The sequence below is a fragment of the Malus domestica genome, chromosome 10 (assembly GCF_042453785.1).
Source record: "Malus domestica chromosome 10, GDT2T_hap1".
Taxonomy (NCBI): domain Eukaryota; kingdom Viridiplantae; phylum Streptophyta; class Magnoliopsida; order Rosales; family Rosaceae; genus Malus; species Malus domestica.
The window spans coordinates 20,526,403-20,553,532 of record NC_091670.1 but is presented as its reverse complement, the minus strand read 5'-3'; the positions used below and the strand labels follow the sequence as shown (position 1 = coordinate 20,553,532).

General features: G+C 37.0%; 1 protein-coding gene across 1 annotated transcript; it reads left to right on the top strand.

Annotated features, from left to right (window-relative positions):
* The first annotated feature begins 724 nt into the window (after window positions 1–724).
* Window positions 725–27,130, top strand: LOC114823063 (serine/threonine-protein kinase TOR-like). Its single transcript, XM_029098366.2, has 56 exons — window positions 725–1,251; window positions 1,560–1,898; window positions 1,984–2,058; window positions 2,295–2,566; window positions 3,102–3,261; window positions 3,385–3,528; window positions 3,662–3,831; window positions 3,935–4,139; window positions 4,217–4,396; window positions 4,959–5,111; window positions 5,338–5,459; window positions 5,565–5,664; window positions 5,760–5,855; window positions 6,089–6,219; window positions 7,507–7,609; window positions 7,686–7,868; window positions 8,085–8,177; window positions 8,304–8,339; window positions 8,712–8,810; window positions 8,903–9,001; window positions 9,137–9,299; window positions 10,931–11,055; window positions 11,158–11,210; window positions 11,987–12,110; window positions 12,216–12,401; window positions 13,027–13,179; window positions 13,503–13,655; window positions 14,531–14,602; window positions 14,719–14,853; window positions 14,960–15,021; window positions 15,287–15,384; window positions 15,567–15,676; window positions 15,747–15,920; window positions 17,151–17,216; window positions 18,099–18,167; window positions 18,263–18,373; window positions 18,848–18,988; window positions 19,080–19,211; window positions 19,337–19,502; window positions 19,582–19,796; window positions 20,304–20,510; window positions 21,801–21,914; window positions 22,009–22,212; window positions 22,448–22,528; window positions 23,002–23,076; window positions 23,164–23,230; window positions 23,310–23,470; window positions 23,613–23,786; window positions 24,131–24,259; window positions 24,349–24,432; window positions 24,960–25,021; window positions 25,131–25,203; window positions 25,291–25,425; window positions 25,850–26,023; window positions 26,099–26,361; window positions 26,914–27,130. The coding sequence occupies exons 1-56, from the start codon at window positions 1,132–1,134 to the stop codon at window positions 26,930–26,932; spliced, it is 7,410 nt and encodes a 2,469-aa protein (XP_028954199.2). The 5' UTR covers window positions 725–1,131; the 3' UTR covers window positions 26,933–27,130.

Genomic DNA, 27,130 nt, shown 5'->3' with positions numbered 1-27,130 from the left:
ACAAAAAAGTTAAGAGCAGTAACGTAATTTTACAAAACAAAATTTGCTGTTTTTTGCTTAAGCCTTAACTACAGGTAATTTTAACACCTCTAATTTAAAAAAAAATTAAAAATTAAACCTCTCTCACTCTCTCCCCAAAACAATATTAATTAAAATTAAAAGAAATAAAAATAAAAATGATATCGTGAGGCTAAGCCAACCTCCATCTCATTTAGTGTAGATAATATTGTTTGTTAAAAAAATAAAAATAAAAACAATATAATTATCAGACAAAAATCTAAATAATAAAATAAAAAGAGTCAATTACCACCTATACACTATATGTGGTTAGTAAGTTTATTATTTTCTAGAAATAAATTTATCTGCTAATAGTCTAGTGGACAAATTGGCGTATTACACTCCCATGACATGATTCCAATTTAAAGTATACTCCGATCTACTGATTTAATATTTCTAAAATATTATAGACAAAAAAAAAATTAATTATCACGTATGCGTGTAGCAAGAGATTAATAATTAATTATGTTAATACATATTATACCCAAGAATTTGTGTAGTATGATGGTTGCAGAATATTCATATACACAAATGCAACAAATACCGAGGACTAGAAAATACTGATTTTGTTTTAGAAGTATATATTTTTTCGTATCAGGACTGACTGGTGTATAATAACTTTTTTGGAAGGAAAACTGTTTTGTATTAAAAAATTACTTTACCCTTTATACTTGGTAGTAAGTGAATAAAAAATGAAAGAAAGTTTGAGTCGGTGGAATGAATGATGAGCGTGATCGGTCTAGTGCGTTCACAAAGCCCAAGAATTAACGAGATTTACACGCACAGCCGCAATAAGCCCCCACCCCAGAACCCCCAAACCACCCTTTTTTCCTCCTTTCGCTTTCGATTGCGTTAATTCGAAGCGTAATCTGCAGACAGCTGTTGGTACTCTCTCCCCGCTTTAGCCCGCCCGCAACTACTCGCACGCCTGCACTTCCCATCGTCTCCGGCGGAAGAATCAATCTGCCATTGCTCTCTCGGCGGAGCTTCGATGCCTTGAAGATCCGATTGCTACAGAGAGAGGGGGTGGGAGAGACAGATTGGGGGTTTTAGGGTTTGGGGAGCCTGAGACACATGGCGGCCTCGGGGCAGTCCCTCAGGTTCTGCGGCCCCGGCTCCGCCGGACCCAGTGGAGGAAGTTTTGACGCGCTCAATCGCATCCTTGCTGACCTCTGCACCCGTGGCAGCCCCAAGGTCAGTACTTTGTGCTCTCTATCCCTCTCTGTTTCTTATTTTCTGTTTGGTTCCCGAGACGTTCGAACTTTTCACTTTCTTGTTAATAGGTTAAGTGGATAACTAATAGGTTTAGTGGATAACTAATAGGTTTAGTGGATAACTAATAGGTTTAGTGGATAGTGTAAGCTATGAATTGTGTGATTTGTTAGGTATTATGTTAGTGTTATTGGAGCTAATATAATAGGCCAATTTTAAGCACTCCTCACTCACTATAGGCAAATTCGATAACAGAGGACTTAAACTGCTTAAACTGTGTTGTTTCCTAGGATGGGGCTTCGTTAGCATTGAAGAAGCATCTGGAAGAAGAAGCCCGTGACCTCAGCGGAGAAGCATTTTCGCGTTTCATGGATCAGTTGTATGATCGAATTTCATCTCTACTGGAGAGCAGTGATGTTGCAGAAAATTTGGGAGCTCTAAGAGCTATTGATGAGTTGATAGATGTGGCACTGGGAGAGAATTCCTCCAAGGTTTCGAAGTTTGCTAACTACATACGGACTGTTTTTGAGGTAAAGCGTGATCCGGATATTCTGGTGCTTGCTAGTAGAGTTCTGGGCCATCTTGCTAGGGCAGGGGGAGCAATGACTGCAGATGAAGTGGAACGCCAGGTTTGTTGCATTTTTGTGTACCCCCTTGACATGAAAGAATATGATTTAGAATAGTAAAGTATCTGATAAGCCTTGGTCCTCTTAGATAAAAATTGCTCTGGATTGGTTGCGGGGAGATAGAGTTGAGTATCGCCGTTTTGCTGCTGTCTTGATTTTGAAAGTAAGTGCAACAATTTTACTTTTGTACTCATTTATTTATTAGCGCTCCTGAGTTTGTTTCTCCGAGGACACTCCATTTATAGGTGAAGAAACTTTTCAAATCATCCCATCAAAGTTCTATTCTTAAAAAAAGTTTCATAACATAGAACTTTTACTTTTTAACTTTAAAATTCTTTTTAGCTATTCTCATTAGATTTTGATATAGGAAATAGTTAACTCTATGTTTTCTTATTATAGGAAATGGCAGAAAACGCTTCAACAGTGTTCAATGTTCATGTGCCTGAATTTGTTGATGCTATTTGGGTTGCTTTGAGGGATCCAGTGTTGCCTATTCGAGAGCGAGCTGTGGAAGCTCTACGTGCTTGCCTTGGTGTTATTGAGAAACGTGAGACACGCTGGCGTGTGCAATGGTATTATCGTATGTTTGAGGCTACCCAAGATGGGTTGGGTAGAAATGCTTCCATTCACAGCATACATGGTTCTTTGCTTGCAGTTGGAGAACTTTTAAGGTTAGTAGAGTTCGTGGGGATGATAATTTTCATTTTTAATTCTATTTTTTTAATGTGAATATGATTGTCATTCACTAGAAGTATCATATGTACCAGATTGGCCAATTGTAAGTGAAACCCTACCACATATGTACAAAATGCATACTGTGATGATTTTTTAGCTCATGTTGATGATCAGTTCTTCAAGAGACACGTGAACATATGTTCATGCAATTCTAACTACCATTTTGGAATAGACTTTGTTATTGTGCACATTCATTTATACGAATGTGTAATGGATTCTTGTTGGCTTGAATAAAGTTTTTGTATGAATTTTATATGACCCTGTTGTAGTAGTGACTCTATTCTATTAGGTGGAGCCTAGGAAAACCAAAATGGTTACATGTGGTTCCAATGTGTGAGCAAGGAAAACCTAAATTATTTTAAGTAATGTAAAAATGTAAATGTGCTGTGTTACTTTGTGCTATCTTGACATTTTGACCCAGCCATCAACTGCTCCTTCATCAGTTTAAAAAATTTAATTTCATCTGGGCAGGAATACAGGTGAATTTATGATGTCTAGGTACAGGGAAGTTGCCGAAATTGTCCTTAGATATCTTGAGCACCGGGACAGGCTGGTTCGCCTGAGCATAACTTCGCTGCTACCTCGAATTGCTCATTTTCTGCGTGATCGATTTGTCACAAACTACTTAACGGTTTGTCAACTGTCCTTTATTATTATATTGTAACTGGTGGGCAGAATGGTTTGGGTGAAATCTGTTTCATTTATATTTTCTGTTTGTCATCCTGAATGTGTAAGGATGTGCTATTTCTTGCAGATATGTATGAATCATATTCTTGCAGTTTTGCGAATACCGGCAGAACGCTCCAGTGGTTTTATTGCCCTTGGGGAGATGGCTGGTGCTTTGGACGGGGAACTTGTCCATTATTTGCCGACAATAACGTCTCATTTACGTGATGCGGTATGTTGATTGGAGTGATTGTGGCCATCACCATCATATTTATCTCTGCTGTGTTGTGTATGTAGACTGCAGGTTGAGTTATAATTGTGATAGTGGACACATCTGTGACTGTTATTAATCATTTGTTCTCCAGATTGCTCCACGTAGAGGTAGACCCTCTCTTGAGGCTTTGGTTTGTGTTGGAAACATAGCAAAAGCAATGGGGCCGGCTATGGAACCTCATGTTCTTGGTCTTTTGGATGTTATGTTCTCTGCTGGTCTTTCCCCTACGCTTGTTGAGGCACTTGAGCAAATAACTACCAGGTACACTGGGTTTTCAAGAGCTTCTCCTTGCACAATTTTGGTGATTAGTCTATGTCTTCCATGTGCACTGACTGGTTCCTTGTTCAATTGGTTGTTAATTCAGTATTACATCTTTGCTTCCTACCATCCAAGATCGGTTACTTGACTGCATTTCGGCGGTTCTTTCAAAATCCTACCAGTCTCAGGGAAGGTCGGCTGTTGGCATGGGTAGAGGAAATTTAATGAATGTCCCTCAGCCAGCGTCAGACCTCAGTGGTTCAGCCCTTGTGCAGCTTGCTTTGCAGACTTTAGCTCGTTTTAATTTCAAGGTTTGTGTGAATACTGTTGCCCATTTTGAATCCTAAATGCACCTTTAATCTCACATAGAAGCTGATATATGAATTAGGGCCATGACCTTCTTGAGTTTGCAAGAGAATCAGTTGTTGTATATTTGGATGATGATGATGGAGCCATCCGGAAAGATGCTGCCCTATGTTGTTGCAGATTAGTTGCAAATTCCTTTTCTGGTATGCAATATGCATCTGGTAGGGCAAATCGGGGAAAGCGACGACGTCTTATTGAGGAGGTTTGTATTTGTACATTAAAATTTATACTAAACATTCCAACCTGTGTTTCTTTTGAACTGTTTGTAGACTGTAAAACCAATTTTGTGCTTATCTAGTATATTCAATAGTATGTTTAGCATAACAAATTTTTTTGTCTTTTCGTATTTCGCCAATAAACGCCTACCTTTAGGTTCCAGTTCAAATATGCTGATATGGTCATATGACAACTATTAAAGATGTCCATTGGCTGTGGGGACATTCCTTTTTTTCTTTCTTTGCAATTTGGAGGCTTATAGAAGGCAATACTCTTTAGAAATGTTTTGTATCTCATTAAATTTAAGATCGGTTCTAGTGGACATGTTGCCCTCTGTAATATGTGATTACGCAAAACATGTTTTGAAGATATGCATTAGACTTAAGAATTTGGATAGCTTTTTTTACAGTCTGCTACTGTAATTATAATTTGTCAATGTCTTTATAGTAATGTATCATGTGAAGTCTCAAAATCTCATTGAGTATTATTAATTTTCTTTTTCTCCTTCTTGGTATATGCGTGTTAACTAGAAATCGGCCTTTCTGCAGATTGTGGAAAAGCTTCTCAGTGAAGCTGTTGCAGATGCTGATGTTATTGTTCGTCATTCAATATTTTCCTCCCTTCATGGGAATAGAGGTTTTGATGATTTTTTGGCGCAGGCTGATAGTCTGAGCGCAGTTTTTGCTGCTTTAAATGATGAGGTGTCTTTTTACTCTGGATAGATGTGTTCATGACTTAATCTGTGATATTGGAAGCATAAGCTTTGCTGCTTATGCATGTGATATTAGATACTATTTTCTTTTAGTTTGCTTTCTCTACCATATAACTGTGCAGTTTTGATGTATGGTTTTGCTCGAATGTATACTTGTGAAAATTTCTGTTCCTTTGTGTTTCCCATCTTAAAAAAAAAAAATGATGTTGTTATAGGATTTTGAGGTTCGAGAGTTTGCAATTTCTGTGGCTGGGAGGTTGTCAGAAAAAAACCCTGCTTATGTTCTTCCAGCACTTCGTCGGCATCTTATACAGTTGTTGACTTACCTGGGGCAGAGGTGATGTGAAAGGATTATCAATTTTGGTTACATACAGTTATGGATATCAATGCTAGAATTAACTGTCAAAGTGTCAGATATTGACTTGTTTTGCTATGTCAGCAGTGCAGATACCAAATGCCGGGAAGAAAGTGCGAAGTTACTGGGTTGTTTAATACGAAACTGTGAACGACTAATACTTCCATACATTGCTCCGATACACAAGGTTTAATAAATCATTTAGTGATTGTTTATCTTAGTCCTTTATCATTTATTAATTGTATTTTCCCCCTATCTCATTGTAAATGTCTGATTGTTCAGGCACTTGTTGCAAGACTTAATGATGGCACTGGTGTGAACGCAAATAATGGCATTATTAGTGGAGTTCTTGTAACTGTTGGGGATCTGGCTAGAGTGGTGGGTATATTTGTGTTTAGCCTATCATGGTGTTTTTTTTATTTGTGTTGAAGGTTGGTAGGTGGTGGGATTGAGGTGTCTGATGCATAGTTGGTGAGGAACATGAAAATGTGTTTCTTTTAGGTGGCAAGACAAAAAAAATCGAGAAATAAATTTTTTCTTTGTTATAAAATTGTTTTGTGTTGTCCTGATACAAAATAGTGTTTTCTTTTTTGTTTTTGACTTCTGTCTAGGGTGGTTTTGCAATGCGAAAATACATTCCTGAGCTTATGCCTTTAATTGTTGATGCTTTATTGGATGGAGCAGCCGTCACCAAACGGGAAGTGGCTGTCGCTACTCTTGGTCAAGTTGTACAGAGCACTGGGTATGCACTCTGTTTGTTACATTGCTCTATGATAGGTTCTGTTATATATATATTTTTTGTTTTCATCTTTAATCTTGAGTTAGAAACAGCTTCACTGAGGCTTATGCTTATATAATTATTTGATGCAAATATCTGATTGAATAACTATTTAATTCTCAATTGGGTCTTTAAACTTTGGGCTCTTTTTCCTTTTTGTCAATATAGTAAAAAAGAAATAAATATAGGGTAGGTAGCAGCACTACTCTTAGGTTCTGATACCTTGTTGAGTTGTTTTAGTAGTATTCAAGTTAGTATGTGAGGTTATGCAAACCATGCCTCCTCCCTTCTGAACAAAAGATTTCTTGGCAACCAAATCTCTTATGCCCAGTAACTGTTAATCTCAAGTATTAAGCTGTTAAGAAGCCCACCAACCATAGTTAGATGTCGTAGTACTATCCTTAACAGAGGGGTCTTTCCCTTGAGGTATGAGCCGACAATAGATGATATTGCATTAGGTCTTGCATGTGCTGTAGTGAGCTAGGAAGACAGTGGATTACCTTATTTTACTGGAGTCAGTTTGTCACTGCTTTATACTTGCATCTCTTTGGTTTTAAGAAGCTTGTTTGCTGGAGAGGGAGAATTGGTAGATGGTAAAATAAGGGTTGAGTCTCTAGTTCCTGAAATTGATGTATGCATGGTCAAGGTTCTAAAAGACGCTACGCGCTAGTTGGGCGGCGGATTTAAGTAAATTTATTATATATCGTATAAATAAGTGTCTTTCATTGGGATACATAAACTGCAAAGTAAACTGACGTATAGATTATAAAGTATTGGAACATAATGAAAACATGGGGAACAAGCATATAATGTGTTTTCATCTAAGTAAGTATTCAACAAGTCTCTTTAACAATTTATTGAAAAAAATAAAATGCAAAATGAAAGTTATCTATTTTCTGTTTGAGTGAGAGTTGCAACCTAGGTGGGTGCCTAGGTGGTCAAGGTGGGCGCCTAAGCAGGTCTAGGCGCTATTTCTTAATTTTCAAACACCTAGGGATTAATCAGGGTGGTGGCCAGCCGCCTAGTGCACATGTGGGGATTTTTAGAACAATGTGCATGGCCAACCACTTCCATTAGAATATAATGTTTCAACTTACTTTTGGGCGCTGTGTACCATAGAAGATAGACTCGGTCCACATATTTGGTAACATGGAGCATTGATTTGAGATACTTTGTTGGCATCGGGTTTTGTGAAGTCCTGTATTATATTTTGGTTTGTGTTAGGAAACTTTTGTTCTTTGATTTTGACAGGTATGTCATAACTCCATACAATGAATATCCACTGTTACTTGGCTTACTCTTGAAGTTACTGAATGGTGAATTAGCATGGTCTACAAGACGTGAAGTACTAAAGGTAACTTGTTAATTAGATTGCATGGTTGTTAACTGTAGCCAACTTTTTATGTTAACCTGTTCTTGGGCTTCGCCAGGTTCTCGGAATTATGGGCGCTCTAGATCCTCATGTGCATAAACGAAATCAGCAAAGCCTGCCTGGGTCACATGGAGATGTTACCCGTAGTGCGAGTGAATCTGGTCAACACTTTCAGTCTGTGGATGAATTGCCTATGGACCTTTGGCCATCATTTGCAACCTCAGAAGACTATTATTCTACGGTAGCACATCAAACCTGCTAGGACCTTTGTATTTTATTATATGGATGTGTATAAATATATATTTGATTACAATGATGCTCCTCATGGTTGCTGATTGCGTTTGCATTGTCCACACAATCAATGGACTATGATGATCGGATCCACAACTTAAAATCCATTAATATGCACATCAATATTATAAGTGACTGTCGTTGTGTTACAATGTTATGACCACAGGTTGCAATCAACTCGCTCATGCGTATACTTAGGGACCCTTCACTTGCTACTTACCACCTAAAGGTGGTCGGATCTCTTATGTTCATATTCAAGGTATTTAGCATACAGTCATGTGGTTATTGTTTTTTGATTTACTCTTCTTATAAGATTGTATTTTGATATTCTTACCATTTGTGTAGTTTTTGATGTCTAATATTATCTTTTTTGTTGCGAGGTTAGTCAATGGGTCTTGGTTGTGTTCCATACTTACCAAAGGTCAGTGTATAAACATTTCAATTGTGATTGGTTTCGTTTTAGGTTTTATGCACATGTATTAACATGTGTGTGAATGCAGGTGTACAGAAAAGCACGTGTACTCTCCTTTTAAATCTTAGTTTGATGGATGTGAATTGTGTTATACGTTCTCTTTTTTGTACAAAATACATATTAAGTTTCATGCCTTTGCAATTCCATTTATCAATTTTTCGAAAAGAAACAAGATTCATTTATCATGACTATTCTACTGTCCATTTTCATCTCGAATTAGACCTGTTATTTAGCTTATCGATGGTTCATGTGCTGGTGCATTTGCTTTTGATTTTGTCTTTTTGGCTTTAAATGGTGCGTCTTTATTTTTCTTACCTACAGGTTTTACCTGATCTCTTACATATAGTCCGGACATGTGATGATGCTTTAAAGGATTTTATAACATGGAAGCTTGGCACACTAGTGTCTATTGTGCGTCAGGTATAAATGTCTTGACGGCTTTTAAGTTTTCATACATGTAATGATTGTGCATGATTTCTTGATGATCACATATGGTATGATGTGCTGTGCAGCATATTCGGAAATATCTGCATGAGTTGCTCGTTCTAATTTCAGAACTATGGTCAACCTTCAGTTTTCCTGCTGCTGGCCGTCCTCAACTTGGTTATCCAGTAAGTTTGGCCTTTTCTTATTGGTTACAATTGGTTGTATAATGAGATTGATCTATTGTGTTTGAAATTGTAGTACTTTTTTTGAAAAGAACTTCCCATTGTCATTTTTTTCTGTTCTCTTGTAATCTTTCTCAGGTTCTGCATCTGGTGGAGCAGCTTTGCTTGGCTCTCAATGATGAATTTCGAACATACCTTCCTGATATTCTTCCATGTTGTATTCAAGTTCTAAGTGATGCAGAACGGTATAACGATTATACTTATGTTCTGGACATCCTCCGTACCCTTGAAGTGTTTGGTGGTTAGTACTCTTCATTTTTCATTTAATATATTGATATTTATTGATATTAGAAACTTATATTTCAAGTCTCGTAAGAAAAGTCCTTGTAAGACTGGATTAGTTTGTTAATGATATGAAAGTATCATAGATATTTGAGAATTAAATTGGCAACTTGAAGAATTGGATGGAGTGTAATAGAAGAATTTTGGAAGATTTTAAGGGAGTGGGAGTAGGTGAACTATGGGACCAAACTAGATACTGGGCAAACTTTGGGCATCTGTTTCAACTGAGTTTAGGGATTATTCTTTCTTCTATAATGCTGGATGGTTAGCAACTGTAGTTAGTTTCAAGTTTAATTTTTGTAAATTAGTCCTATTTGAGAGGTCTAGTTTAGTACTTTAGGTTTGATTTTAGTTGGTGGATTTCTTATCCACTTTTTGTACATTCTTCTTTTGTTAATAAAATTCTTTAAAAAAATAAATGGTGGCTTGAATTTAAGGAAAGTGGTTGTGTAGATATGCAAGTTCTCCAAGAGTAGTGCAAGTAAGAACCAGATGAAAAAGAAGGAATTTCATTTAGGGAGTTACATGTAAAATACATGCAAGAATTAGAAAATTTGACCCCTTCTTTGTAACATTCACGAATAGAATATTCATATTTGAAAATCCTGCTTGAATATTGGTTTCTTTTTTTTTACTCAAGAATCAAGTTGGAACCAAAAATAGTGGGCAAATGTATGCTCCTATTATATTTAGAACAGTTACTTTGTGTTGATTATGAGAGGTATGAAAATAATGTCCAGGCAGTTTAAATGCATGATTTTAAATCATGGTAAAGTGAGAGTAAGTGGATTTGATTTATGGATGACTTAATAACTGCAGGGTTAAAAAGAAAATTGCTGAAGATAATATGATTCCTTATTAAAAAATACTGTACCTTTGTTTTTTTCATAAGTTTTATTAATGTAGCTGTCGGAGATACATATTAAAAATTTGGAACAACTCGGTTCCATTGGTAACTACAAAATCTTGGGAGCAAAATTACTGCATATAAGCACAACTTGAGATTCGAATTTTGCGATCTAAGAATAAGCATCAAGTGGTATTCAAATATTGGTTAACAATTTGGATAGTAATTGTTGACCATGAGTAGTTACTGACCTGGCAACTTCAAAGTGATTGGGTATGAAGTTTATAGACTGATGGAAGAAAGCCTTCCATCTATAAGCATAAGGCTCTGGGTTTATTTGTTTAATTTGTGTCTGCATTCTGATAAATAGATTAGTCATCAGATGTTGATGGAGATTTAAAGTGAATGGGCATCAAATTTTTAGATACCTTATAATGTTGCATTTATAACTGATAGCTTTATTGTGCCTTTTCTATTTGCATTAACGGATTGGGCAAAATTGCTTGTTATCTTTTTAGATTTGGAAATACAAAGACTTTTTGGGTTTTTGTTTCAAAGGTCCCTGAGGCTGGCTGTATGGGACTTTTTAAGTTCCAAAGAGCATTATGGTTTCCTCTGTTGGAGGCTTGGAGCCCAAAAAGCATTTTATTAAACATTTTTTTACCATGATGAAAATGTGAAGCTGCTATTCTTGAGTATATATATGCCAACCTGTATAGACTCATTTCAGTTTCAAAATGTAGGAACATTGGATGAACATATGCATCTTCTTCTTCCTGCACTCATTCGCTTGTTTAAAGTTGATGCTTCAGTGGACATAAGACGTGCTGCTATTAAAACTTTGACGAAACTTATTCCTCGTGTGCAGGTTATCATCACACCCCGTACTCTCTTTTTTTACTCCAGTTATATTTGGATATATTGTTCTTGGACAACATGTTGATTGTAATGTGTGATTATTATTTTTCAGGTTGCTGGTCACATATCTTCTCTCGTGCATCACTTAAAGCTAGTGTTAGATGGGTCCGTTTCCTTTTCATCACCTGTCCATTAGCTATATGATCTGAACTTGTTGTGCAACTGTTGGTCTTTTTAGACATTGGTTGAAAACTGTCTTCAAGTTTCTTAAACACATCCTCCTTTTCTGTTTTATATGACTATTTGAGTTTTAGATAAACTTTCCAGATGATTCAAACTTTGTTCTGGGTGTTTCGCAACTACGAAATCTATTTTTTTGGCTACTATTATTGCTTGTTTTAGAACAGATTCCCCTTCCTTTGAAGTGAATTCCAATTAATGACAGCTTGCTTCCGTTTCATTGTAATTCTCTTATATTTATTTTATAAATATTTGTTTGAGACCATTTTGTAATGTATAATATGGATGGTTAAACTGTGAAGGTCAGGACTTCAACTTTGATCTTTCTTTAACTTAATGCTCATTCTGTCACTCTGATTCTGTGATTGCATTGCCTGAAAGTTGAGGATGTGAGTTCTGTTTCACTTTTTTCGAGCTTTCCATTTTTTTTTTTGTGTATGTTGTTTTTTTGTTTTGTTTTGGGGTTGGGGGGGGGGGGGGGTGGTGACTTGTGGATCAGTATGCATGAGTTCCTTCTTGTTTGGTGTGTATCCCCTGAATATTTCTGAGGTTGTTTTTAATGGTTTTACGTTATGAATAATTTGGGAGAACCTTTTCTTCTGTTTGATGTTATAACTTGTGGCTTAAGACTGCTCTGGGATCTTTAGTACCGTGGAATACTTATCTACCAATCATAGCGGGTTTAAACTTTTGTATTACAGCAAGAACGATGAGCTCCGGAAGGATGCTGTTGATGCCCTTTGTTGTCTAGCTCATGCTCTTGGGGAGGACTTCACAATTTTTATCCCATCAATACACAAACTTCTGCTGAAACATCGTTTAAGGGTCTTCCTCATTCCCTGCCTTTAGTGCCTTATTTTTATTTTAAAAAGAAATTGTTTGTGGTTTCTTACTTTTGCTTCTTAAGTAAAAAAGGTTATTTCATTTCAGCATAAGGAATTTGAGGAAATTGAAGGGCGGTTGAAGCGACGTGAACCTCTAATTTTGGGGAGTACAACTTTTCAAAGATTAAGCAGACGGCTTCCAGTAGAGGTTATTACTGACCGTTGGAATGATTTAGAGATTGACCTTTATGATAATGGGTCAGATATGCAGAAACAACTTCGAGGCCATCAGGTATCTCTCCCGTGGCTACACGTTCTATAAGTTGTGTGCTATAGTGGTTCTCACTGCTGCAGTCAAAACTTCTTGGAAGACCAATGTTGTGAGATCGTATTTAGATATATGAATGTGCTGAGTGCAGTGGCTAGCAGTTCCTAGGCATTTAGATGTAAATATTACTTATTAGGAATGACATGTCAGCAGATCGTGTACTGCATAGCCAATTCAAATTTAGTGGCAACTGTTTTGCAAGTATAGAGGTTGGTGTCAAACACAGTGCATAGGGTATATTACTGCAGAACCTTTTCTTTGAACTTTTGTTTATGTAATTGGTGAATCTTTACGTTGATGCTACGTTCATCTAACTTAGCACATAATATGGTTGTTAAACATGACAATCTTTCCTTTTATTCGCTATTGGAATTGGCTAGGGTTATTATGACATGATCTATTATATTTTATTCAATGCTAGTATTAAGTGTTCCTGTTTTGCTGTGCTGCTTATTTATGTCTTTGAGATGCATATATCTAGTTATGTCTGTTTGGCTTTACCCTCATATTTATTTATTTATGCTAATACTATTTTTCTATATTTATTTTGGCTGTAAGTTGATTTTTGACTTCTACAAATTATATACAGGTCAATGATGGTCGATTACGCACTGCTGGGGAGGCTTCTCAGCGCAGTACCAAAGAAGATTGGGCAGAATGGATGAGACATTTTAGTATTGAACTTCTGAAGGAATCTCCTTCTCCTGCCCTACGAACCTGTGCAAGGCTTGCACAGTTGCAGGTATTACCAAGGTTCTAAATGGCGTTAGGGTCTAGTCAGGTGGCGGGCAAAGGGCCAAGCACCTAGATGTATGGGCGGGGCCTAGGCTGTTTTTTGAATTTTAATTAAATTTGTTATATGACATATAAATAAATGTCAACTTATACTTTAAAAGAATACATAATTGTATTGGGATACACAAATTGCAAAATAGAAAGACATAGATTATAATTATTAGAACATATTGAAAGCATGGGGAACAAGCATATGATGAGTGTTACATATTTACTTATTTTTATATTACTTCTTTTGGAGTTTGGGCTCTGATATCCTCCTTTTTGTAGCCATTTGTTGGGCGGGAGCTATTTGCAGCTGGTTTTGTCAGCTGTTGGGCACAGCTGAACGAGACTAGTCAGAAACAGTTAGTTCGAAGTTTGGAGATGGCATTTTCATCCCCAAATATACCTCCTGAAATTTTGGCAACACTTCTTAATTTGGTATGTCTTTTTCATTATATTATAACTGGACATGAATCATGTGATTTTAGCTTGGAATGCTTAAAGCCTCTGTTGCATGATTACATTTACATATTTGTATGTACGAATGTATATAGTTTTCTCTGTTGAGGGTGTCCATTTATAGTTAAAGCAGGAACGTGTCAGTAATATTTTGCTCACAAATGTTAGGAATAACATGATTATTGTCAATTTATCCCCATTAGTTCAGTTTTTATTGGAGACAGCGTGTTTGTCTATTTGTTTGATCATAATATGATAACAAAACTATTTCAAACTTTGCTGACATTTTGTAAGAATGATCCTTAACTATAGACAGCTTGCATCATCAGATAACATTTAAGTTGGGCCCACCAATGTGATCTCTTACTTTCCCTTATAAAAGGATCTCCTATACATACACATCACACACACACACACACACACATTTGTAGTCGAGTCCAAGCTATCTACGTGGGACTGATTTTAAGTGAGAGAAATATTCTATTGGGATCTCATGGGCAAAAGTGTCCATAAAAAAAACCTACAGTTCAAATTCGAATATACAAAAAACTAGACAAGCACTTGTCAAATAAATAATGAAAAAAAAAAAAATCTATTAGGAATGTTAACCATCACCATATTTCTGCTCTAAGTCTAAATGTCATATATGTCATGGAGAAGAAAAGGAATCATGTATGTTCTGTATGTCATATATATATATATACACACACACACAAACTGAACAACTAGAGGTTCTGTATGAAACAAGGAGAAGAAAAGAAAGGAAACTATGTCCTGCATCAATTTCTCTTGCATGAGATTCTGTTTCTCTGGTTTGACTTTTGTTGATTTTGTTTAATTAATTGTGTCTGAAGGCAGAGTTCATGGAACATGATGAGAAGCCTCTTCCTATAGACATTCGCCTGCTTGGTGCTCTTGCAGAAAAGGTGTAGTTATATAATTTTTTTTACGTTTTTTTAGGGGAGGTTGGGTGGTGGTGGTGCCAGTTTTTGTTCTCTGTTACATGTTTCACGTATGCTTGCTTATCTATTTTACATTTCAGTGTCGTGCATTTGCAAAGGCATTGCATTACAAAGAAATGGAATTTGAAGGAGCTCGCTCCAAGAAGATGGATGCCAACCCTGTTGCTGTAGTTGAAGCACTTATACATATAAACAACCAGTTACACCAGCATGAGGTTCTCTGGAAAAGAAAATCTTTATACCACTTCTGTACTATATTTTGAGGTTTGACATTTCTGTGAACATTGGCTGCCATTTATGAATAAATTTGTATTTTCTCAGGCTGCAGTTGGAATATTGACCTTTGCCCAACAAAATATGGATGTCCAACTCAAAGAGTCATGGTAACTTTCAGTAGTATACATTCCAAGAATTTTCTTTCCCTTGTAACAAACCCTTTTTTTTCCTGCCACTCTTTGACAATAGGATTTTCAGGAGCCTTTTTTCTGTTGTAAATAATGTAATTTTCTTTTGTAATTGTGTTGTGCCTTTTCCATGCCCTTTGCTGAATTGTCATTTATTTTAAAGAAAGCAACTTTAGTTTCGACTAACATTGCAGAAGAATATGACTCATAATACCTGGTCCACTGCATCTCTGTACGTGTTTAGGTATGAGAAGTTGCAGCGATGGGACGATGCTCTCAAGGCCTACACAGCAAAAGCCTCTCAAGCGTCGAGTCCACATCTTGTTTTGGATGCCACTTTAGGTCTTTGTTGCTTATTTTATTGTTGTTTTGGATGCCGCTTTATATTTAATGTGCTATTAAATATGCCGCTTAATATTATTAAATATCTTTAAATCTGTTAGGATCTTGTGACCATTTATCTTTATATATATTATCAATTTTCCTTGCATTTTGAATATGCTTTGTGTTGGTGGCTTCTTTAGGTCGGATGCGATGCCTTGCTGCTTTGGCACAATGGGAGGAGCTTAACAACCTGTGCAAGGAATATTGGACCCCAGCTGAACCGGCTGCTCGATTGGAAATGGCACCAATGGTTGGTTTGTGATTACACATGGCTTGTTGATGTCCTTACTTCCCTAATTTAACAAATTTGTTTGTGCTAGGCTGCTAATGCTGCTTGGAACATGGGGGAGTGGGATCAAATGGCAGAATATGTGTCGCGGTTAGATGATGGTGATGAAACCAAACTTAGGGGCTTGGGGAACACTGCTGCTAGTGGTGATGGAAGCAGTAATGGCACATTCTTTAGAGCTGTTTTGTTAGTTCGAAGAGGAAAGGTATAATTAACTTTTCCTATAATCTACTTTTTGATAATTTAATATATAATTCTATTGATAGATTCTACTTTATGGCATTTAAAAAAAAAGGTTATATATCACCTTTTTTAGGTCATGGAATATTTGTTGAAAAACCCGCACACACGACCTTGTTCTTTAATGCAACCAACGGCAATAGACTAAACTAGCAAATATTAGAAAACTTAGAAACACACAAGAATTATACTGGTTCGGCAGAACTTATGCCTACGTCCAGTTGTGATTTCTCTAGGCAGAGAAATCACCGCTCATTTGATTAATAATAGAAATTACAGAACTTTTGCAAACCATAGAACTAATTTCAAAACTCTTGGCTGTCTGGCTGTTTTCTTTCTCTGTCTACAAATCAGCCTTGCCGCACCCTATTTATAGACATAGGGTTGGCTTACATGTCCCAAGGCTGATTGAATTCCTATTTCTAAGTGGACTAGGAAATTACACTATCCATATCCAAATAGACTTCTAGAAATCCAAACCTAAATTGAATAAGGAAACTGAAATTCTTTCCTAATCCCTCTAGGACAAGAATCGGTATACCTCTAGGTTTCCTAAAACAATCCTAAACCAACTAGGACATATTTGACGAGCCAAAATCCTAACAGTATTCATGTTACTGTTTTCTCTAATATTTATTAAACCTAACATGAGTAAGAATATTTGTGAATCAGCAAGGATCAGCCTTACAAGCCATTAGAATATTAAAACCATTTGAAACATTTATGCTTTTCATTAATAAATAGTCAATATAGCTTGTTTTAATATATGCAAAAAATCTACTTTAGTTGAACTTTTTATTTACAGATTAGACAGTGTAATAAATTGTATTTGCTGGTTAGAAGGACCACTTATTTGAATGAAACAGAATGTCTCTTTGTCCATCATGGACCTGGGATCATTGAGGATTTCCAAGTTCACGTTTTGTTATGCAGTCAAGTCAGCTTCTTAGTTTTCATATTATTTGTGCGCACACACACACAAACACACACACACACACACACACACACACACACACATATATATATATATATATATATGCTGATTACAGAGGAGAAACATTTGAAGTTCTCATTGTAGCTAAAGGATATATTAAGTGGCAACCAGTAAAAGGGTGCCTGAACACTTTGGGAACATTCTTTATTTCTTATTGTATTTGACCTATTCTATTTTGTTTTCTATTGTTTCCGGACACAGTATGATGAAGCACGCGAGTATGTTGAAAGAGCTAGGAAATGCTTGGCAACAGAGCTTGCTGCTTTGGTGAGTCTTCTATTTTTTATTTTTTTTCTTTATTAACTCTTTCATTTAGAGGTCGCACTTGGTGCGATGGCAAGTGCCTTCGCCCATGAGCGGTAGGTCTCGGGTTCGAGACTTGGGAGCAGCCTCTCCATAAATGGGGGTAAGGCTAGCCGACATTCACCTCTCCCAGACCCTGCGTAAAGCGGGAGCCTTGTGCACTGGGTACGACCTTTTTATTAACTCTTTCATTTGTGTGTTATGTCTACGAGTCGATGTGATTGGGTTTCACATGCTGAGGTTGAAGCCTTCTGTTGGGATTTAGAAATAATGACCATATTGATTTAAATGCTAACATATTGTCTGTCTGATCTGAGCTTTACTACCAGTTTGGGACCTTTGTGCTTAACTACAAACGACCTATATACAGGAGAAGAGGAAATAATGACATCTATTGTTAGAGTCGTGTCTTCGTCTAAGTGTTCAGTATGTTGGATTTTCTAGTCTTAGGTGCAGAGATTGGGAGGACAAAGTCGTTACCTCTTTCGATATGCTTATTTCCAGTGGTTTGATTATGTCTTTCCTTTATGTTTTGCGCTTGATTGGCCGTTTCTTCCTGTTAAGACGTGTTTTTACTAGATAATAATATTGGGGTGTTATGTTTATAAGTTATGTTTGTATTACTGATGTTATGCTAATCTGAAAGGCTGAAAAAAATTACGTGCAATTCTATGGTTTGAAAAACTTGGTCAGAGGAAGCCATACATTCCATTTTCAGCAGAACTTTCTGAGTTACTTTCAATATCATTATCTTGGCGATGTAATATACTGCTACTACAGTAGCACTCCGCATGTAATAGTTTTTCCTTTCGGATATTGTGATTATTGACTTTCTTCACTTTGTAGGTTTTGGAGAGCTATGAACGTGCATATAGCAATATGGTCCGTGTTCAGCAGCTGTCAGAACTTGAAGAGGTTTGCTCTTTGTTTTTTTCTTTTTGGTTGCGAGGCAGGAGGTTGTTCCCTTATATATTTGTTGCATGAATTTTAATGTGAAAATCTATAATCAGGTCATTGATTATTGCACACTTCCTCTGGGAAATCCTGTTGCTGAAGGACGACGGGCCCTTATTCGCAATATGTGGAATGAGCGGATACAAGGAGCAAAACGTAATGTTGAGGTGAACATGCTTTATTTATAACTAGTTATTTATAGCTGAAATATGAAAGGATAATGTTTATGTTAAACTTCTGCAGCCCTTACTCTCGTTTGTTTTTCTACGAGGTTTCAAATAGCCACATTTACTTGGTCACGGCTGGGAAAAAAAAGGAAAACTAAAACTCAGTATTTATGTATTTTATTGATATGAAGTTGTCTGTGCATCTGTGTGAATATATAGTATGGTATTTACAATCTTGATATCTACAGATACTAGAAAGTAATTGTGTGATTGCTGCTACTCCAGAAAAACCTAAGAGAACTAGATTGTTCCATCAAGTTCTGTTTCATGCCTCCATACAATCGGATTGGGGTTATCAGTAATTAACACCAGCTCAAGAACATATGCATGCCAATACACATCTCATGGTTGGTGTACTGAAACTTTTCTGGCTGCATCAGCTACTTCTAAATGCGACCATACTTGAATATGCAGGTATGGCAGGTACTTTTAGCAGTTAGAGCACTTGTTCTACCTCCGACAGAAGATGTTGATACTTGGCTTAAGTTTGCTTCCCTTTGTCGGAAAAGTGGGCGAATTAGTCAGGCTAGATCTACTTTAGTCAAACTCTTACAGGTTGGTGATGCATAATTATCGAAGGATGTTAGCTTGCATTTATTCTCATTTTGTTTGTTTGTTTATTGAACATTGTTTAAATTGTGTTCAGTATGATCCTGAAGATGTTACTCATGAAAGCCTGCGGTACGATGGGCATCCACAAGTGATGCTTGCATATTTGAAGTACCAATGGTCGCTTGGAGAGGATGTTAAGCGCAAGGAAGCATTTGCAAGGCTACAGGTAGAAAATGTTTCCCTTTTTGTGTAAGCACTAATGAGCAAGTACTTCTGCTTCAACTACCTATGCACTACCTGCTTCCAAAATTTCTTATTGTGTAATTGTTTGGCTGTCGGAATATGGGTCAGAATTTGGCAATAGAGCTTTCAAGTCCACCTAGTATTCAACCAGTTACACCGACTGGCTTGATGAGCTCTAGTAGTCCAAGTGTTCCACTTATCGCCCGTGTGTATCTCAAATTGGGAGTCTGGAATTGGGCTCTTTCTCCTGGATTGGATGATGATTCTATACAAGGTATTTTTTACTTATCTAAGTTCCAGATAACGGCTGCAGAAATTATCAATCTTTTTTTGATTAATTATAATTTGTGTAGAAATTCTCAATGCCTTCCTCACTGCAACTCAATGTGCCAATAAATGGGCTAAGGCATGGCACAAGTGGGCACTGTTTAATACAGCAGTGATGTCACTTTATACTGTAAGAGGTTATGCAAGTGTCGCGTCACAGTTTGTTGTTGCAGCGGTCACTGGATATTTTCACTCAATAGCATGTTCAGCGAATACCAGAGGTGTTGATGATAGTTTACAGGTAAATATTGTTCCTTGACCAAGCCTTATTTGCAACACGAATGCCATTCTGGACTTGCCTGTTCAGCCTGAGCCAGATTTGGGTATGTTGTATGATGTGTTCAATTTGTCTTTGTACTGCCTTTGAAGAGCTGGGCTTTTCACTTGATTTCTGTTCTAAAAATTTCTCTTTTATACAAAATCACCTGCTTTCTTTGAAATTCAGTAATTTTTGATAACTTTATAGTTTCTATGTATTGCAAATTTTCAATGGCTTTACAACTTCAGGTTCTTGCATGCAAATTGCGCTTTCTATAATCTGAGAAAGGCATTGCTGTGAAAATTGGGTTATGTGGTGGGAATCTAAGTATCTTCTGCTATCTGTGATTTGTGAGGATTGTAATAGATATCTGACTATGCATTTGTATATCCTGATAAAAGCATAAAAGGAAAGATATTATTCTCATTTATAATATCTGTATTATTACCTAAATATTGTTTGTCATATAATTTCTGTTATGTGCTTCAGGATATTCTTCGTCTTCTTACATTGTGGTTTAACCATGGAGCTACTGCAGAAGTGCAAATGGCACTACAGAAAGGGTTTGCACATGTTAATATTAACACATGGCTGGTGGTTTTGCCTCAAATAATCGCCAGGATACATTCTAATAACTATGCTGTGAGGGAACTGATACAGTCGCTTTTGGTGCGAATTGGACAAAGTCATCCACAGGTATGCTTTTGATGATCTTTTACATGTATTTTGATGATTTTGTACTTGTACTATTTTGTGAATATCAAGATTGCGAATTTGGTTTGTAGGGCTAGATGTTGATGGACCAGTAAAATTTCTTACATTGATTTTTTATTTGAAGTTTCGTATGCGTGTTTTTGTATTTGTTTGTTTACCATAATATGTCAATTAAAACTAGCATGTGCTTCAAAAAGGATCTATCCTTGATTATCTCATTGTTTGTTATTTGTGAAGGGGAGGGAGAGTCCTTGTCATTTGTCTTTTTGCATTGATCCTTCACAACACAAAGTGATCCATTTTCAGTCTGAGTTTTATCTATTTTACTGATAAAAGAATAGAGATCAAGCATGTGAACGTTATTCTACTGATTTTTGGTATTTTTTAATGACAAATTCTTGGATGGCATTCCACTTTCAGTCTGAGTTTCACAATGTGTAGAGGAAAACCAATCATGTATATGTTATTTAATAAGAAACAACACTATACAATAAATAGAAATATACCAAGGACAAGATGAGGGATTTGCAAGTACCAAGGGATTTAGGATAAATCAGTTAGAAATGAACTACAAAACATTAGATGGAGGATTTGAAATGCACCACATGATCTAGAAAGACATAAACAAGGAATTTACGAATGAATCTTTTCAAGTAGTCATGTGTAATTCACTTTCAAAGTGTACTAGTTATTCAAGTGCCTCCTTCTAATCTTTTATTGTGCTGCACTACAGATCTCTCACCCAAACATACCATAAAGGAAACAAAGCAGAAACTAAAACTGTCAACTACCTACACAAATGAGCTAAAGCATTCTTCAGTCAGACTAGTTCTTTATTTTAGTGACTCCTTTTCACTTTATAATTTTGGATTTCACTTGATATACGAGATGTAGCCTCCAAGTGTGTTGTGCCTTTGCGCTGCCTTGTATAGTTATTCATTCTTCTGTTATCGAATTTCATGTTGTATGCAATTGTGATAGCTGCTCCTTAATTAACTTGTAGGTTAAATCTCATTGGTAGTGCTATCCACACACCCTTTTTTACTTCTTACACACCCCTCTCAATTTCCGGTTGTTGGATCGAATAAATTGAAGAAGATCAATGGCCAAAAGTTAACAAGGGTGTGTGGGAGGTAAAAATGGGTGTGTGAATAGTACTATCCGTGTCATTTTGTGAAGTTCCTGTAGCATGTCTTGCAGCAACTATAAATGCCAATAATTTATATAATTGAGACTTGCTGAAGTACTATAGTAACTCAATTCCTTTCGCAGGCTCTTATGTACCCTCTTCTTGTAGCATGTAAATCAATAAGTAATTTACGTAGAGCTGCAGCTCATGAAGTGGTTGACAAAGTTCGACAGCATAGTGGTGTGCTTGTGGATCAGGTGAATAGTTCAATTTAATTTCCATCAACTTTCCAAGTTCTTTCTCCCTGTTTGGCAATAGAAAACCCTTACAGAAAGTTGATTTTGGCTACAGGCACAACTTGTGTCAAAGGAACTAATCCGGGTCGCAATACTTTGGCATGAAATGTGGCATGAGGCTCTGGAAGAAGCTAGTCGCCTGTATTTTGGCGAACATAACATTGAAGGAATGCTAAAAGTATTGGAGCCACTGCATGAAATACTTGAGGAAGGAGCTAAAAAGAACAAAACCACCATAAAAGAGAGAGCATTCATTGAGGTTGGTTTCATTGCTTTTGCTGCAATTGGTTTTAAAATCATTTCTGTATCTTGTGCCAGTCAACATTAATTTTCCAACCTCTTGAATAATTAACTGTGAAATTAAACGCCAAATCAGAGTATTAAATCCTACCTGAAATAAACTGCGGTTTCACTTTCTCACCCTTCAAACCTTCACTGGAACCCTATGCTTAAGTTTTTAACTTATGAGTACATCACCATGGTGTGAATCTCAGGCATATCGTCATGAATTGCTGGAGGCCTACGACTGTTGCATGAAATATAAGAGAACAGGGAAAGATGCTGAGCTTACTCAGGTACGAAGATTTTCTAGAGCAAAGTGTTTGGTGGTTTTACTTTTTGAACTGGTTAAGCCTTTTCTTTCTTCAAGAATGACTTGAATTCATTAGTATCTTTGAACTGTTAGGTCATAATGGTCAATCTGTTATCGTGTGTGTGTGAGTTGGATCCTTATTCTAGATACAATGGAAACATACTTGCCAATTATTGGTTTTCCTTCATTATTTTGTTTCTCCACTATTGAAGTCAGATGTATTGTGTGAGCCTGCTCTTTCCAACAACTTACCTGTTACACTTTCCAACTGATCTCACTTACATTCAAGCCTACACTTGCCTTATCTTTTGTCGTTAGTTTTAAAGTTTGTATAACTATACAGTTAATGGATTTAATATGCATGTTAACTGCTTCTCTACAGCAATGCATAGGTTTGTGGCATCAAATTTTTTTTAGAGTTTTGTATGCTAATTATTTAAATTATGCGTTGATCAGGCTTGGGATCTTTATTATCATGTATTTAGACGAATAGATAAGCAGCTGCAGAGTCTTACTACACTGGACTTAGAGGTAAGGACATCTTTTTCTCCTTTCATGTTTGACTTCTTGCATTGTCATTATATATGCATTGACATTTTCTCTACATATGGTTACTAGTCCGTCTCACCAGAGTTGTTGGAATGTCGTAATTTGGAGCTTGCTGTTCCTGGCACATATCGTGCTGGTAAGCACACAATTTCACAATAGTTGACATGTATTGGTATTCAACCTGAGTTAATAAATTGATAAATTTCATATTGCAGAATCTCCAGTTGTAACAATTGCATCATTTGCGCGCCAACTTGTTGTCATAACATCCAAACAAAGACCAAGGAAATTGACGATTCATGGGAATGATGGTGAGGATTATGCCTTCTTGCTGAAGGGACATGAGGATTTGCGCCAAGATGAACGCGTCATGCAGGTATCTCTTCCTCTTTACCTAAATAATGGTTAAATATTTGGATACTGAGGTTCCTAAGTTTGTATTTCTTCTTTCTGTATAGACCTTAATATTTCTCCTCGCTATGTTAATAACACATAAAACCTGACATGGACATTTTTAGCTTTTTGGTTTGGTGAATACGCTACTGGAGAATTCAAGAAAAACTGAGGAAAAGGATCTCTCCATTGAACGATATTCTGTCATTCCATTGTCTCCAAACAGTGGACTAATTGGTTGGGTTCCTAATTGTGACACCCTTCACTATCTCATCAGGGAGTACAGAGATGCCAGAAAGGTGAGTTGGTTCCCTTTGATTGCTTTTTTTTTTCTCATACAGTCCTATATGTTAACATAGCACCACGTCATATTGTTAACTGTGAGAATCATGGTTATAAACATATGGACAGTATTTCCTTTTAAGCTGATTTGTGAGGATAATTATACCCATGGATAAAATCAGCTGTTCTGATGGGTCAGTTCATATCTCCTGCCCATATAGGGGGTAGCGGAGTGTCTCCAGCCTTACATTAAGAGGGAGTGTTAGCATAGGCTTGCATTGTCTGTGTATGTAAAGGGGCGTGTTCCTAGACCGGTGTAGTTGTATTTATCAGAGTGTTATAAATGCTTTCTCGGTTTCAGATCACTCTAAATCAAGAACACAAGTATATGCTAAGTTTTGCTCCGGATTATGATCATTTGCCACTCATAGCTAAAGTGGAAGTATTTGAGTATGCCCTGCAAAATACAGAGGGAAATGACCTTGCAAGGGTATGATTCTTACCAACTGCATATTTTTCATGTATTTATTGGTTGCTTTGAATGCCTTTTCTCAAGGTGTATAGAGCTGCTTTTGATAGGTTCTTTGGCTGAAAAGTCGCACTTCTGAGGTATGGCTGGAGAGGAGGACAAACTATACGAGAAGTTTAGCAGTCATGAGCATGGTAGGTGTTTTATTTGTTTTTTGCAACACGCGGTGCACACACGCACAAGCATATATGTGTTTTTCTTTGTAGTATACATACATACGTATGTACATGAGAATGGGAATGCGCTGATTTTAAGAAAAGTTTAAGACTACATTGCCGAATGAGAATGCCCTCATTTTAAGAGATGTTAGGACCACATTGTGGTACCAACTACCAAGTGATATGGTGATTCCAACCATATCTTTAGTTATCTTTCAAAGATCATCCCTGTCAAAGGTCTAGTTGTTTCCGAATAAATATTAAATACATAACACCTATGTTTTCAATAAACATAAAAATGATAAAGATGATAATTAAATGATTAAACTATTCCAATTTGGAAAAAATTTCTAGGGATGATCCTTTCATGGGTACCTAATACCTATGAAAATGAACGGATTTGACTATGGGATTTGTGGGGTGGTGGATAACCGTAATCTGGCCATTAAACATCTCACATGTTTCTGCTTGTGATATTATGGACTAACTGAATTTTATATCAGGTTGGGTACCTTCTTGGCTTAGGTGATCGCCACCCAAGCAATCTTATGCTGAACCGCTATAGGTATGTAATTGTTGATGCATGAAATTTGGACCAACAAGTAGTGGATTGGTAACTTGGATCTGATATTCCCTTGTTAACTTTGGAGCATCTCATATTCTGTGGCTTACAGTGGGAAGATCTTGCACATTGATTTTGGGGACTGCTTTGAGGCCTCTATGAACCGGGAAAAGTTTCCTGAGAAGGTATAACACTATATTGCAATGTGGCTTTAGTTAATGTTTAAAACACAGTTCCATATATAATCACTATAAATATTTATGTATTTTCAGGTCCCCTTTCGGTTGACTAGAATGCTTGTGAAAGCAATGGAAGTTAGTGGTATAGAGGGCAACTTCCGTTCAACTTGTCAAAATGTGATGCAAGTTCTACGAACACATAAAGATAGCGTTATGGCAATGATGGAGGTATGGTGACAAGATTGTTGTGTTGTTCATTAAGCCTATATATATACATATATATGTATATTATTTTATTAGGATTTAGGGTAAATTCATTCTGAAGCATTTTACGTGGCACCGATTCGACTATGATAATAATCGGCCATTTTCTGAATAAACCTGTAAGGAAAATTGATCAAAGAGTTGTATGAACTATTATTTACAGCAATATAGGTGATAACATCCAGGTCAAGATATCCCATAGCTGGGTCTTCATATAATGCCATTGAAAAGCATCCATTCACAGCAAGCAATAGTAATCTAAAATTTCAAAGTAATGGGGTGGAATTGTGGGTGGGTGTGGTTTTGTTAATACTGATGACACTGCCCAATTGAACGAACAACAGTAAATTGTTTCTCCTCTGAAATATTTAGTTTTACCTGTTTTCAGGCCTTTGTCCACGATCCTCTCATCAATTGGCGTCTCTTCAACTTCAATGAAGTTCCTCAAATGTCAATGCTTGGAAATAATAATGTTACTCCTGTTGTGGATGCTGAAGAACCTGCTCAAAATAAAGAGCTTCCCCACCCTCAACGAGGTGCTCGTGAAAGGGAACTTCTTCAGGTATTTCAGAAATTCAGCTTGGGATGCTTCAAAATGATGCTTTTGGTTATGCTCATTATATGGTTTTCCGTGCAGGCTGTCAATCAACTGGGTGATGCTAATGAGGTCTTGAATGAGCGTGCTGTGGTTGTCATGGCTCGGATGAGTAATAAACTTACTGGACGTGACTTTTCTACCGGCTCCACTGTAGCTTCCAGTTCTATTCATGCAATTGACCACAGCACGCTGATTTCTGGAGAGAGTCGAGAAGTTGATCATGGTTTATCTGTTAAGCTGCAAGTTCAAAAGTTGATTATCCAAGCATCATCTCACGAAAATTTATGCCAAAATTATGTCGGGTAAGATGTTTCCAAATTTTCCTCTCATCTCCAGTTTCTTTAAACATAAAAAGGTCGTACCCAGTGCACAAGGCTCCCGTTTTACGCAGGGTCTGGGAGAGGTGAATGTCGGCTAGCCTTACCCCCATTTATGGAGAGGCTGCTGCCAAGTCTCGAACCCGAGACCTTCCGCTCATGGGCGAAGGCACTTGCCATCGCACCAAGTGCGACCTCTAGTTTCTTTAAACATAGATTTAGAATAATTAAAACACGTGTGCATGTGTATTCATTCAATCCTTTCTTGTCCGACATGAATGGGGCTTTGACGTATGAAGTTTATTGGTTTTAGACAACCTATGATTGGTTTGGGATCTCGATGCCCTAAACGTCGCATCTGACACACAAATTTGGTCGGATCAGAGCCACCTAATGCCGACACTCGTTGCTCGATCAGCAATCGGCTTGTGGATGGCTAAATTATTACATAACGGATGAAAAGTTGAAAACCAATCTAGATGTGGAAGTCATGCTGAATGTCCGTTTGTCTAACGACGTTTCTTGTGCTTCTTGCAGGTGGTGTCCGTTTTGGTAAGCAGCGGTCGGCTGTACATAATGTGTATACGTATATATTCTTTGTACATACTGCGTGGGCCACAGCGTGGGCTGCTTAGGAGTATGCTGTGTTTCTTGTAGAATATGTGCGGCCAACCAGTGGTATAAAGTGGCTGGTGGATATGTTATTTGTGTAAATAATAAATTATTAATTAAGTGCAAATGTTTTGAAGTGCAA

Bases quoted from the DNA above. Each gene is read 5' to 3' on its own strand.
- LOC114823063 (XM_029098366.2), top strand. From the start codon at position 1,132: ATGGCGGCCTCGGGGCAGTCCCTCAGGTTCTGCGGCCCCGGCTCCGCC. The intron at 14,854-14,959 runs GTTCTCTGGAAA...GTATTTTCTCAG, and splicing joins ACCAGTTACACCAGCATGAG to GCTGCAGTTGGAATATTGAC. The intron at 22,529-23,001 runs GTACGAAGATTT...TGCGTTGATCAG, and splicing joins AAGATGCTGAGCTTACTCAG to GCTTGGGATCTTTATTATCA.